This window comes from Erpetoichthys calabaricus, chromosome 16 (genome assembly GCF_900747795.2).
Source record: "Erpetoichthys calabaricus chromosome 16, fErpCal1.3, whole genome shotgun sequence".
In the NCBI taxonomy this organism is placed as follows: Eukaryota; Metazoa; Chordata; class Cladistia; order Polypteriformes; family Polypteridae; genus Erpetoichthys; species Erpetoichthys calabaricus.
The window spans coordinates 101,901,896-101,913,634 of record NC_041409.2 but is presented as its reverse complement, the minus strand read 5'-3'; the positions used below and the strand labels follow the sequence as shown (position 1 = coordinate 101,913,634).

The 11,739-nt window shown below is 39.3% G+C and overlaps 1 protein-coding gene across 1 annotated transcript; it reads left to right on the top strand.

The window, feature by feature from the left end:
• The first annotated feature begins 8,761 nt into the window (after positions 1–8,761).
• foxg1a (forkhead box G1a) lies at positions 8,762–11,128 on the top strand. Its single transcript, XM_028822069.2, has one exon. The coding sequence runs from the start codon at positions 8,914–8,916 to the stop codon at positions 10,144–10,146; it is 1,233 nt and encodes a 410-aa protein (XP_028677902.1). The 5' UTR covers positions 8,762–8,913; the 3' UTR covers positions 10,147–11,128.
• Positions 11,129–11,739: the final 611 nt, after the last annotated feature.

Here is an 11,739-nt window from a genome sequence, read left to right as displayed (position 1 = left end):
GAAATGCGCCTTTGAATTCATAATATGTGTGCAACGCACGCGCGCGTGTGTGTGTGTGTGTCATGTCGGGAATCAGAACGACTGCACTTAATTACCATGCAGGAAAACCGCACACGCGAAGGAAATTCACGGCTTTATATCGAAGGGCGACGAGAACTTTGCCAGGCGCTCGAATCGCGCGTTCTAACAATGCGTTTCACAGATCGCGATTTCACGTCGCTATATGTCGGCGCAGGCGCTTTCACCCGAAGACTGCCGGACGAGACCGGTGGGGGAAAGAGTTCAAAACTAAACTCGCCCGGCTGATGCCGACTAACTTTGATATGGCTTCTAAAATATCTCCATTATTATTTGTGAACCTCAATAATAATAACAAATCACGCATTCATTTTCTAAAGCCACTCACGGAGCCTTGCGTTTATACCGCTGGAGCGCATCCAGGACCCGACTCTGGCCGGGCCGGTAGACCGCAGAACACTCGCACGTACACACACACATACATACATACACACACACACATACACACACCTGGACTCACTCCATTAGAGGCGTCAGTCAGCCTGAGCTGCAGTCTGCGGTAACAAACCGGAGATGCCCGGGAAAGCCCACGCGCGCACGAGGAGATCAGGCGAAGTCCACCCCGTTGGCGTCCATAATAAATTAATAAACATTGCGACAATAATAAAACAAAACAAAAAAAGTCGACGGCTAACTATACGTCTGCTGTCGCTAGTATTTTTTTACATACAGATCGTTGGAATAGCGTTAAAATCTTTTGAAATTAATTATTATTTATTATTATTATGAAAACGCTTTTATACCAGACGACTTACAAAGCAAATAATAATGCATGCAGTATTAACCTTTCTTTATGCATTCTTACCCTTCTACCCTTGCATTGCATTCTTAACACTTACCGGTATTGTTTTATAGGTCTACATCACACAACATTAAAAAATAAGACAAGGGATTTATTATTATTATTATTATTATTGTGAAACAAGAGAGTTGCAAATGCATGGAAATCCACCAAGGCTTTCCCAAGGGCCTTATTACTTGTTCAGTTTTGTGATTACCAAGAAATTCTGTCGCCACACAGCTTTCCTTCATTACACAAATGAATCAGACTATACATGTACAGTATACATAATCTGCGTTTGAGTATCAATTCTGAGCGCTTCGTGTCTGGATATTTAAACTCGGGTCTCCGAGTTTTCTCTGTAATCATCCGTCTATAATATTCAGTTCTGTTTCATTTTGTAAGTGCAATTTTTGACAAGTCCTCGAGTAAACTGCAAGGATTTATTTTATTATTATTTTTTAACAGATGATACAGAATTTGTACACATAACACTGTATATTGGTAGTGGGGATTTAACTGATAATTCATCGAGTATGCTCTGTTTTTTTTTTTTTTTTATTATTCATATAGTAGATTTCTTGCTGAACTTTGACTCGCATGATGTCCGGGGGTCGCAGGACTTGGGAAACTTTCTTTCGGTGCTCTTCGCTCCAGCGCGTCAGTTTGCAAGTGCGTTACAACGGCAGGAGTGGAGGATCTTAAACGATGAGTTTAGTGGGGAGGGTTTATACTTAAGGTGATGTGTTTAGAGATATAATATATATATATATATATATATATATATATATATATATATATATATATATATATATATATATATATATATATATATATATATATATATATATTGTTGGTTAATTCTGTAAATGCGTGTTATGCACAAGTACCAGTTATGCAGTAGAGGTGACGAAGATAGGAAGACATGTGAGGATACACACAGAAAATATCTACAGTATACAAATAAGTAGGGATATGCATTATGTTTGTGTGATCATATCATTAAACACAAATACACACTGTGCATGCTAATTACAAACATGTGAAATAAATACATGCGTATAGAAAATATTCACTATATAAAAGGTCATATTTATTATGTTTCTGTGATAACCTGAGTATACGCAAATACATACATGCATGCATACGGAGATACAAGAAAATGAAAATAATACATGCATACCAAAAATATCCACTAGTTAGGATGTTGTATTATGTTTGCATGACCATATGTGAAATTCCCATTGGGATTAATAAAGTATCTATCTATCTATCTATCTATCTATCTATCTATCTATCTATCTATCTATCTATCTATCTATCTATCTATCTATCTATCTATCTATCTATCTATCTATCTATCTATCTATATGAGCATAAACAAATACATACATGCAGACCTACATAGATAAAATAAAACATGAGAAATACATTCACATAGAAAATATCCAGTATGCACAATTAAGGTGGCATGTTTTATTATGTTTGTATGATCAGCTGAGTATACACACAGATAAATACTCTACATGTATGCGCACATACATACTGTAGATAAACAAAATACATACCTTCACTCACCCACATAGCAAATATCCAGTGTATACAATTGAACAGGCAGGTTACGTTATGTTTGTGCAGTCATTTCAGTTTACACACAAATACATGCACAGAAAATATCCAGTTTATACAACAAACCGGGCAGGTTTTGATATGTTTGTGTGACTGTATGAGTATACAAATAAATACATACACACACAAAAAACACACACCCGTCAAAAATATCTGGTGTATGCAATTAAGAAGGAAGGTTTAATTATGTTTGTGTGGTCATACAGTATGAGTAGAAACACCAACAAATGCAATGCATGTGATCATATGAGCGTACATACAACAAACATGAATACACATTGAAGAAATGCAGTATAAACAATTAAGCAGGCATATTTTATTATGTGTGGTCATATAAATCAACACACACATCTATCTATCTATCTATCTATCTATCTATCTATCTATCTATCTATCTATCTATCTATCTATCTATCTATCTATCTATCTATCTATCTATCTATCTATGTAGTGTATACTGGATATGATCAAATGAGTATACACACAGATATATACAAAATTCAAAATACATATGCTCACAAAGAAAATATCCAGTATATGCAATTAAGACGAGAGGTTTTATTGTGTCGGTGTGGTCATGTGAGTACACAGACTCACACGCGTGCACATATATATCTGATCGTACGAGTGTACGCACACATCCAAGCATACACATATGTAGGTATAAAGGCTTATTATTGTGTTGTATTGGAGTGCTCCTATACCCCAATACACACACACACACATATATATGTAATGTATATATACATTGACACACACAGACACGCACATACATTTTCTATATGAGCCCAGGACTGAATTGAGCTCCCTGCGGGTCGCCCATGCGGTTCTGATTTCTTGCTTTTGCCGCTGATTAGCGGCTATCCACAGGACTTTTTCTTTTTCTGCATTTGTAATTGGAGAAAGGAAAAAAAAATGGAATAAGAGTGCTTTGCTTTAAAATGAGTTCGCATCAACTTTAAACTGTTGAGCCGTCTTTTGGACATATTTTCGTGGGGGTGGATGGAATATCTGATACAAATACATATTTGAATAAACACACAGACACCCAGAGACACACACGCACACACACACACACATTCATCCATATTGTACCGGCATACTTGATTGCCTCCATGCATAAATAATCATAAAAGACGCCTCTGCTACGGCGTTACTTTGCATTTTAGTGAAACGGCGGCTTGCGCTGATTTTTGTGAACTTTTTTTTTTCCCGTGGATTAAAGATGGACAGAGAAGGAGAAGTGCAGTTCGTATTTGTAATACAAGCGTTGACTTTGAAACGAGCAAGTCTGGCTGCCTGCGTTTGTTCTGTTTGTTCTTCCACTCCTCGGGGAGAAAGAAGGCCTCCAGCCGAACCCTCACTTCTCCAACTACTTGCCTTTCTTAAGACTAAAGATTTTTTGGTTTTATTTTGTTTTTGTGGCGAATGTTTTATCTACGCTTTCCTTTGCTCTCTAAAAAAAATCCAACTTCCCTGACAGTTTGGTTTATAACGCGCTCCGTAAAAGCCGTTTGGCGCTCTCGGCTGAACATTCTCCCAATGGAGGATGAAATGTAAAGCCACCCGAACGAATGCGAAGGATAAAGTTGGTTGTACTCACCCGAGTCGTGGCGGCGCTTCGGTTCGGAGCCGCTGGGCTATAAACGGCGGCCCCGCCAGTGCGACTGCAGCTCTTGAGCGCGCGCGCGTGCGTCTCCTCTCCGATAGCGTTTTAAAGCTGCCGTTTTCAAGGAAATGTGCCTGTGCCACAATGTTATGATGGAAAGATGCTGAAATGACAGGCCTGGTAGACGCTTGTCTTAATCATCGGGCTCTTAATTTAGTTTTAGTGCTGGGTTTTTGTGTGTTGAGAAGCCGCTGACAACCTGCCGACTCTTAATGAGTGACGAGGCAGGACTGCTGCAGAAAAGTAACACTTCCCCAGTGCGAAGACCTCTTACTGGGAAGTTTAGTTCACTACTGTTCTCGCAAATCTAATCATATAACCTGTAACCAAAACCCACATAAGAACGATACAATACGCTAAATACACGAACTTTCAAGGACTAATTATTAACACATTTTCAATCAGCGGAGGCTCCATTTAGATTTAGTTGCAGAGTTTAATGGCGCACCGTCATAGGCACAGAGAAAAGATGCGTCTCCGGTCGATGTGTTAGGATATCAAGTGCAGGACACTTTAAAAGGGAACGTGCGGGTCTCGCCTTAAATCACTTTGGACAAACTGTATCCAAAGGGGGCAAAAAATGTGAGACAGTCGGGGTAATAATCTTTGAGAGACCATAGTATTAATGATTAGAATACGATGTAATATTATTATTATTATTGGTACTAGCACTAACAGTTTGTGTATTTGTGGTGTAACGCAAACATTACAAAAGTGCGTTTCTCTCTGATTGTCATTGCGCCTGCGGCTTTGTAATGCGTGCGAGTTTTGGAATAAAGATGGGGGGGGGGGGGGGGGGGTAGTTGTGGGGGTAGTGATTAAGATAACGTGCATACTCTATTAAAAAAATATATACATATATATATAATTAATGAAATCGTCGAAGGTGCATTCGTTCCAACGTTGATTTCATCCTTGTTTTAAACCGGCCTTCGTCAATGGACATTCTGCTGCAAAAATAATTTAAAATAAGCGAGGCGGGTGGGAAAAAAAAATGGAAATGAAAGTCCAACAACCCTCTGCACCCCGGTCAACAGGATTCTTATCAATGGAATGTTTTAGCGTCGAAAGTGAACACATTGTGTTTCTCTTATTCGATAATCCGTTATTGCAGCGATGGAAATCCACCTCCTAAATGCGTTCGCCATTCCCCAATAAACAGGAATAAACATGGAAAGCAGCAGGTAGGCCGTCATGTAGTCCCTGATTCCTTCACCTATTTTAGTAACCCGATCAGTGCACGGCGTGTCCTCGCGTCTTTTTGCATTTGTTTCAAGCTGGCGCTCAGTTTACTGCAGGATGTTCGTGTCACAGGCGCAGCCTCGGCAATGTTGTGATCGTCTTCATCTAAGAGTAACTGGCGTTGGTAACGCTTAGTTAGAACGCATTTAAAAATCAGAACAGATTAGACATTTTAATGTTTGGAATACAAAATTATGCTTATTTCAGTATTAGCAAAAACACAACGGATTTTTTAACACAAACACCCAGCTGTGTCTATTTTTAAAACAATTCCAGTGACAGCTTGCACTTATGAGCATGCAATCAGCTAATTTCGCTTTTTTTCAGTGTTAATCAACACTTTCCTTCCTGCATATCAAAGTACAAGTAGTAGAGTTACTCCACATCATTAAAAATGTTTACGTAACCTGTTCCTTCAGAATCTTCTGAGTCTGCTTACACCAGATCGCTTAACGCTACAATGGGTGCAAAATTCAACTCTTCCATACCCTGCGCGTTTACGAGGGGGGCTTTAAGTGCAAAACAAAGATGTCACTTTCTCGAAAGTAGTTACAGAGAGCCGGCGGCGAGGAAGGCACACGGCTGTCAACGTCTTCGGAAGCAGCAAATGAATGTGACTGCCTGTCTTCAAAGCAGCAGATAAGATAAGATAGATAGATAGATAGATAGATAGATAGATAGATAGATAGATAGATAGATAGATAGATAGATAGATAGATAGATAGATAGATAGATAGATAGATAGATATGAAAGGTGCTATATCAGCATCTATTAGACAGACATAGATATGAAAGTACATAAACATGAAACTCGATATCTCAGTATTTATTACCTTGAGATGGCTAAACATGAAAGTCGCTATGTCAATATTTATTAAAGACAGAGAGCAAGAAAGGCGACATATCAGTATCGATTAGCTAGACACTGACATGCAGTGTGGCGTAGTGGTTAGGAAGTTGAACCTCAAACGCTGAGGCTGTGGGATCAAATCCTGTAACTAACACTGTGTGTCCATAGGCAAGTCATTTCACCTGCCTGCTCTGTGCTCCAATTGGAAAAGAAAAAAAAAATCAAAAAGTCGCCATGTCACAAAGTCTCCCTGGATAAAGGCGTCAGTCCATTAAAAAGGCACTATATCATTGTGTTATAAATATGAAAGTCGTTATATCATTATTTTTTTTTTTTTTTGGATAAATAAGAAATTTCAGCTGTATCAGTTTTTGATAAATAGATTGATTTGAAGCATACTATATAATAGGCAGTAAATAATACTTAGCAGTACAAAGAAGAGCTTTTGAGAAGAACTGCATAATAAATAGAAAACAAAACTTGATAAGAAGTAAGTACATGGATGTGAAAGGCACTATATTAAAGATTGGCGGACATGAAAGGCAATATGTAACCGAAGAGAAAGGCCCAGTGTAATAGATATTAAAGTCTTTAAATCAATATTTTGAAATAGATTTGAAAGTCCATATATCAATAATTAATATATAATAAATTATCTGATAGATAGATAGATAGATAGATAGATAGATAGATAGATAGATAGATAGATAGATAGATAGATAGATAGATAGATACCTTTAATTTTAAGGCAACCTTTATTTACAATTTTACAGCAGACAAGCAGTATGTGATTGCAAATTTTTCAGAAAGGTGTTAAAATTTAAAATAGAAATGCTCCTCTTCAACAGAGCATAATGTATCTTTACTTCCCCATATTTCTCAAAATTCTTCAACCTTATTTGCCATTGTACAGTAAGCAAAAATGTTATATTAGGGTCTATGTCAATATTTTCAATAGATATTAAAGTCGTAATATCGATAGTTTAAAATAGATATGAAAGGAGATATGTCATTTGTTTTATATGAAAGGCGTTACATCACAAGATAGATAGATAGATAGATAGATAGATAGATAGATAGATAGATAGATAGATAGATAGATAGATAGATAGATAGATATGAAAGGCACTATAACACCATTTTTTTTCTTTACATAGCTATAGATAATACAGTACACTGCAGCTGATAAAATCAAGTTCCCTAAGGCTTCTTCTTCTCAGGTGTCCATGATCTGTAATTTCCTTTGGATAATCCGGAGATTACATTCCTAGAAATGTAAAAGGAGAACTTCATTTTATTTCCACTACGATGTTTACACTTGGTGAGAATTAAAAAGGCGCGTTTCAATGCATTTGATTTTTAACAGGGGCGTTCATAATATGTCGGCCTTCTCGTTCTTCTTTAGCGGGCATTTCTGCCGATCATAAAAGCCCAAGGGTAAAATCTCAGAATTCGATTCGCCGTCGTTTTGTCGGTGCGCAGTATTCGGTTAATGCTTTACGACGTGTGCGCTCCACGTTTATATGATTTTGAATCATAAAAGTCGATTTTTCTGCCATATTAAGGTAACGTAAATCACAGAAGTGTAAACGCTCAACTTTTGGAGTACTCGACTTCAAGGTCTGCCAAGCGCTGCCTTAATAACGTGTGAATGTTTAGAGTTTTTCTTCTTAAGAAAGAAAGAAAGAAAGAAAGAAAGAAAGAAAGAAAGAAAGAAAGAAAGAAAGAAAGAAAGAAAGGCGGGTTTCGTTAGAAATAAAATAATGTACGCCGCGCGACAGGCTTTAACGAAGGCTGCTCGCATGTGCGATGCCCCTCCACCTATAGTCTACGGTGGATTTAATCACATGGATGTCATCGACTGTAGAATGGAAGGACGTCTGGCCAGAAGGCATTTTTCGAGGCCTGGAGATCCACGTTAAAACGTGTGCTTTTCTCTCTTTCCATTGAAGCTATGAGGGTAGGTGAGAATGCCTGAATGCTTCCAGTCGCCATCAAACGACATGCGTCAACGGCCGGGCAATTAATGCGCTTCTAGAAAGAAGTCATTTTAAAGATTTAACTGCCTCAATAAAATGTTAGATTTGTAAAGAGCCCCTCGATTAAATCAAACGGAATCGGGCTAGGAGACATAAAGTAGTACCTCTCCTCTTCTACCACCTTCCCGTTTGTCTCTTGTGTTTTTCCAAGTAGGCATAAACAAACTTTAAACAATAAGAGAAAATATTGACGCACCAGACTAAAATTATCCAATACAGTGGGACGGATGGAGGCGAAGTGATTTATTTGCTTGGTAGGATTTGTGTGGGGAAGGCGAATCTTTGTCGCTGGGATGGGCTCTTGCAGCAGTGCTTTGGTGAACTCTGTGTATCCTTACGCACGCCGGCTACGGTGAATGCACGCCCCGTGATTGGCTGCGAGGGGGGCAGACGCTACACCACTTCGTCTTCTCTGGTTGGCTGCCGTCTAAAAGGGTTCAACCAATTTTTTCTCTCTTTTTTTTTCAGGCTAGTGTCTGCAGCTCCGTAATTAATTGTAGCTAGCTGTCCTATATCGACGTGTTTTAAAGAACATGAAGTAGTTGTTTTTTTACTACAGGAGTTGCCAGCGTATGAGATTGAGGTCCAACTGTGCTGCTGCTGTTTGCTGTTTTACCTATGTGTGATGTTGGATATGGGAGAAAGGAAAGAAGTGAAAATGATTCCTAAATCCTCGTTCAGTATAAACAGTCTGGTGCCCGAAGCCGTTCAGAGTGACAACCACCACCGCTCCGTGTCCGAAGAAGAGGAGAAAAATCTTTTGCAAAACCCGGGGCAGGACGCAAAGTCGGAGAGCGCCGGCAACAAGAACGAGGGCGGCTCTACCGAGTTATCCTGCTCCGAAGACAAGGAGAAAGCGGACGAGAAGAAAGTGGATTGCAAAGATGGGGACAGCGGGAAAGACGGCGAGAAGAAAAACGGCAAATACGAGAAGCCACCCTTCAGCTACAATGCCTTAATTATGATGGCAATCCGGCAAAGTCCCGAGAAGCGCCTGACACTCAATGGCATCTACGAATTTATCATGAAAAACTTCCCGTATTACAGGGAAAACAAACAAGGTTGGCAGAATTCCATCAGACACAACCTCAGCCTGAACAAATGTTTTGTGAAAGTGCCAAGGCATTACGATGACCCGGGGAAGGGGAATTACTGGATGCTAGACCCTTCAAGTGACGATGTGTTCATAGGTGGCACGACGGGCAAGCTGCGCCGCCGGTCGACCACTTCCAGAGCGAAGCTGGCGTTTAAGCGGGGAGCGCGCCTAACTTCCACGGGACTGACGTTTATGGATAGGGCCGGCTCTTTATACTGGCCGATGTCGCCGTTCCTGTCGCTGCACCACCCGCGGGCGAGCGGTACGTTGAGTTACAACGGGACCACGTCCGCCTACCCTAGTCACCCCATGTCCTATAGCTCGGTATTGACTCAGAACACTTTGGGCAACAACCACTCGTTTTCTGCCTCCAATGGGTTAAGTGTAGACAGACTTGTAAACGGCGAGATCCCGTATGCGACTCATCACCTTACGGCAGCAGCGCTGGCCGCCTCTGTGCCATGTGGTTTGTCAGTCCCCTGCTCTGGCACGTACTCCATAAATCCTTGTTCAGTAAACCTTCTAGCAGGTCAAACCAGTTACTTTTTCCCTCACGTTCCCCACCCTTCAATGACTTCTCAAAGCAGCACTTCAATGACAGCCAGGGCAGCCTCCTCCGCGTCTCCGCAGGCGCCCTCGACTCTCCCCTGTGAGTCTTTAAGACCGTCTTTGCCAAGTTTTACTACGGGACTTTCCGGTGGACTTTCTGATTACTTCACACATCAAAATCAGGGGTCAACTTCTAACCCTCTTATACACTAACAAACATCCACTGGATCAGACTGTAAGTGAACATTTTACACACATTTGCATTGTATAAAGGAGAGAGAGAGAGCGAGAAAGAGAAAAAAGAAAAGAAAAAGAGAAAACGAGAAACGAAAATGAGAAAAAAAAGGGGGCCCAGGTATTTTTTATTCAAAGTTCCCCATTTTCTGTACACATCTGTCAAGTCTCCAGAGTTGTTTATTATTCCATTGTCAGTAAACGTGCAATGTGGGGAGAAATTGTAGATTATCGGGATTGTAGAATGTGTATTTAAGTAGTGACTGCAATTTCATTCATTTTAACAGGTCTGCCTAACACCGAAGCGCTCCCATGTTTGCAGTATTACAGGTTTGCATGGGGGCTGCTGGTGCCTTTCGAAAATTTATTTTTATTTTTGTGTTTTTTTTTTTTTCCAAAAATGAAATACTAATTTTCTTTAATTATATATTATTTTTTTTTTTTCCTCAATGAAGATGTAATTTGTATTATGAACCTAAAAGGGTTCATCCGTAATAATGATCGGACCCTACCCGTAGGCTATTTATTATTTTGTCCTTTTCTTGAAAAGAGAAATTTAAAGACTTTAGTGTTTACTTTCTTTATTATTATTATTATTTTAATTTAATTTAATTTTTATTTTTTGCTCATTTAGACCAAAGACTGGATGTAGAAAAGTTCAAATGTAACGCAAGGCCTATTTTTTTTTTTTTTTTTTTTTTTTTGATGATGATGATGATTCTTATGATCATAATTCTTTTGAGTTTGCAGCACTGCCAGACAAACGATTCAGAAGGGGACAAAAATAATGATTGCCTTTAGTTTATGTTGTGTGCATATTTAATGTATGTGGTCACTAACAGGTCACATTCTTTTTTTGTAATTAGTAAATTGTTAATACCTATTGTAATTATAGGTAAACCTTGCGAACGTGTAACCCGTGTTGAGTAAATGCCTCATAAAATTCTTGAGTGATTGTTAATGTCGTCTTCAGATTTCATTATTGTGATGATGTGGTCATATGCCGGTGTTTGTCGCTTAAAAATGTTAACCGAAAAAAATAAAACAAACAAAAAAGAAAACAAGACAGTTACGTTTATATATGCTGAAAACTTTGTCTTATTTGCATGCAGTGGATTGCCATGAATTGATCAGTTGCTGTGGCTTCTTTCTGGTTGTGGGCTAGGTAGGCCTTGACCTTCAATAGTGCGACATGAGACAAGGAGTTCGTCTCGAGTGCCATTTATTTAGCATCGCAGCCTTCACATACACGAGGAAGAACCAAAGACGTCCTCGTGAAATGGAGGAGCGCGTGGAATTCGATGACAGTTGTCACGAAAAAATCCGGCCCTGTCTTTTCCGTTTCTTACTTTTCAACCACAGAAAATTAACGGCCGCAAACGATCATCGCGTGCATACATGCGTTCGCATAGAAATCAGGGAAGGCAGTGTGACATCGTGCAGCTTGTTTTCAGTTAATTATTGTTGGTTGGTTGGAGGTTTTGCACGTCTTAATGTAGCAAATTGCAAAACAAATAAATACATATATATATTTTAGAGTTTTTTGGCCTTGTAAACAAATAAAAAAGGACG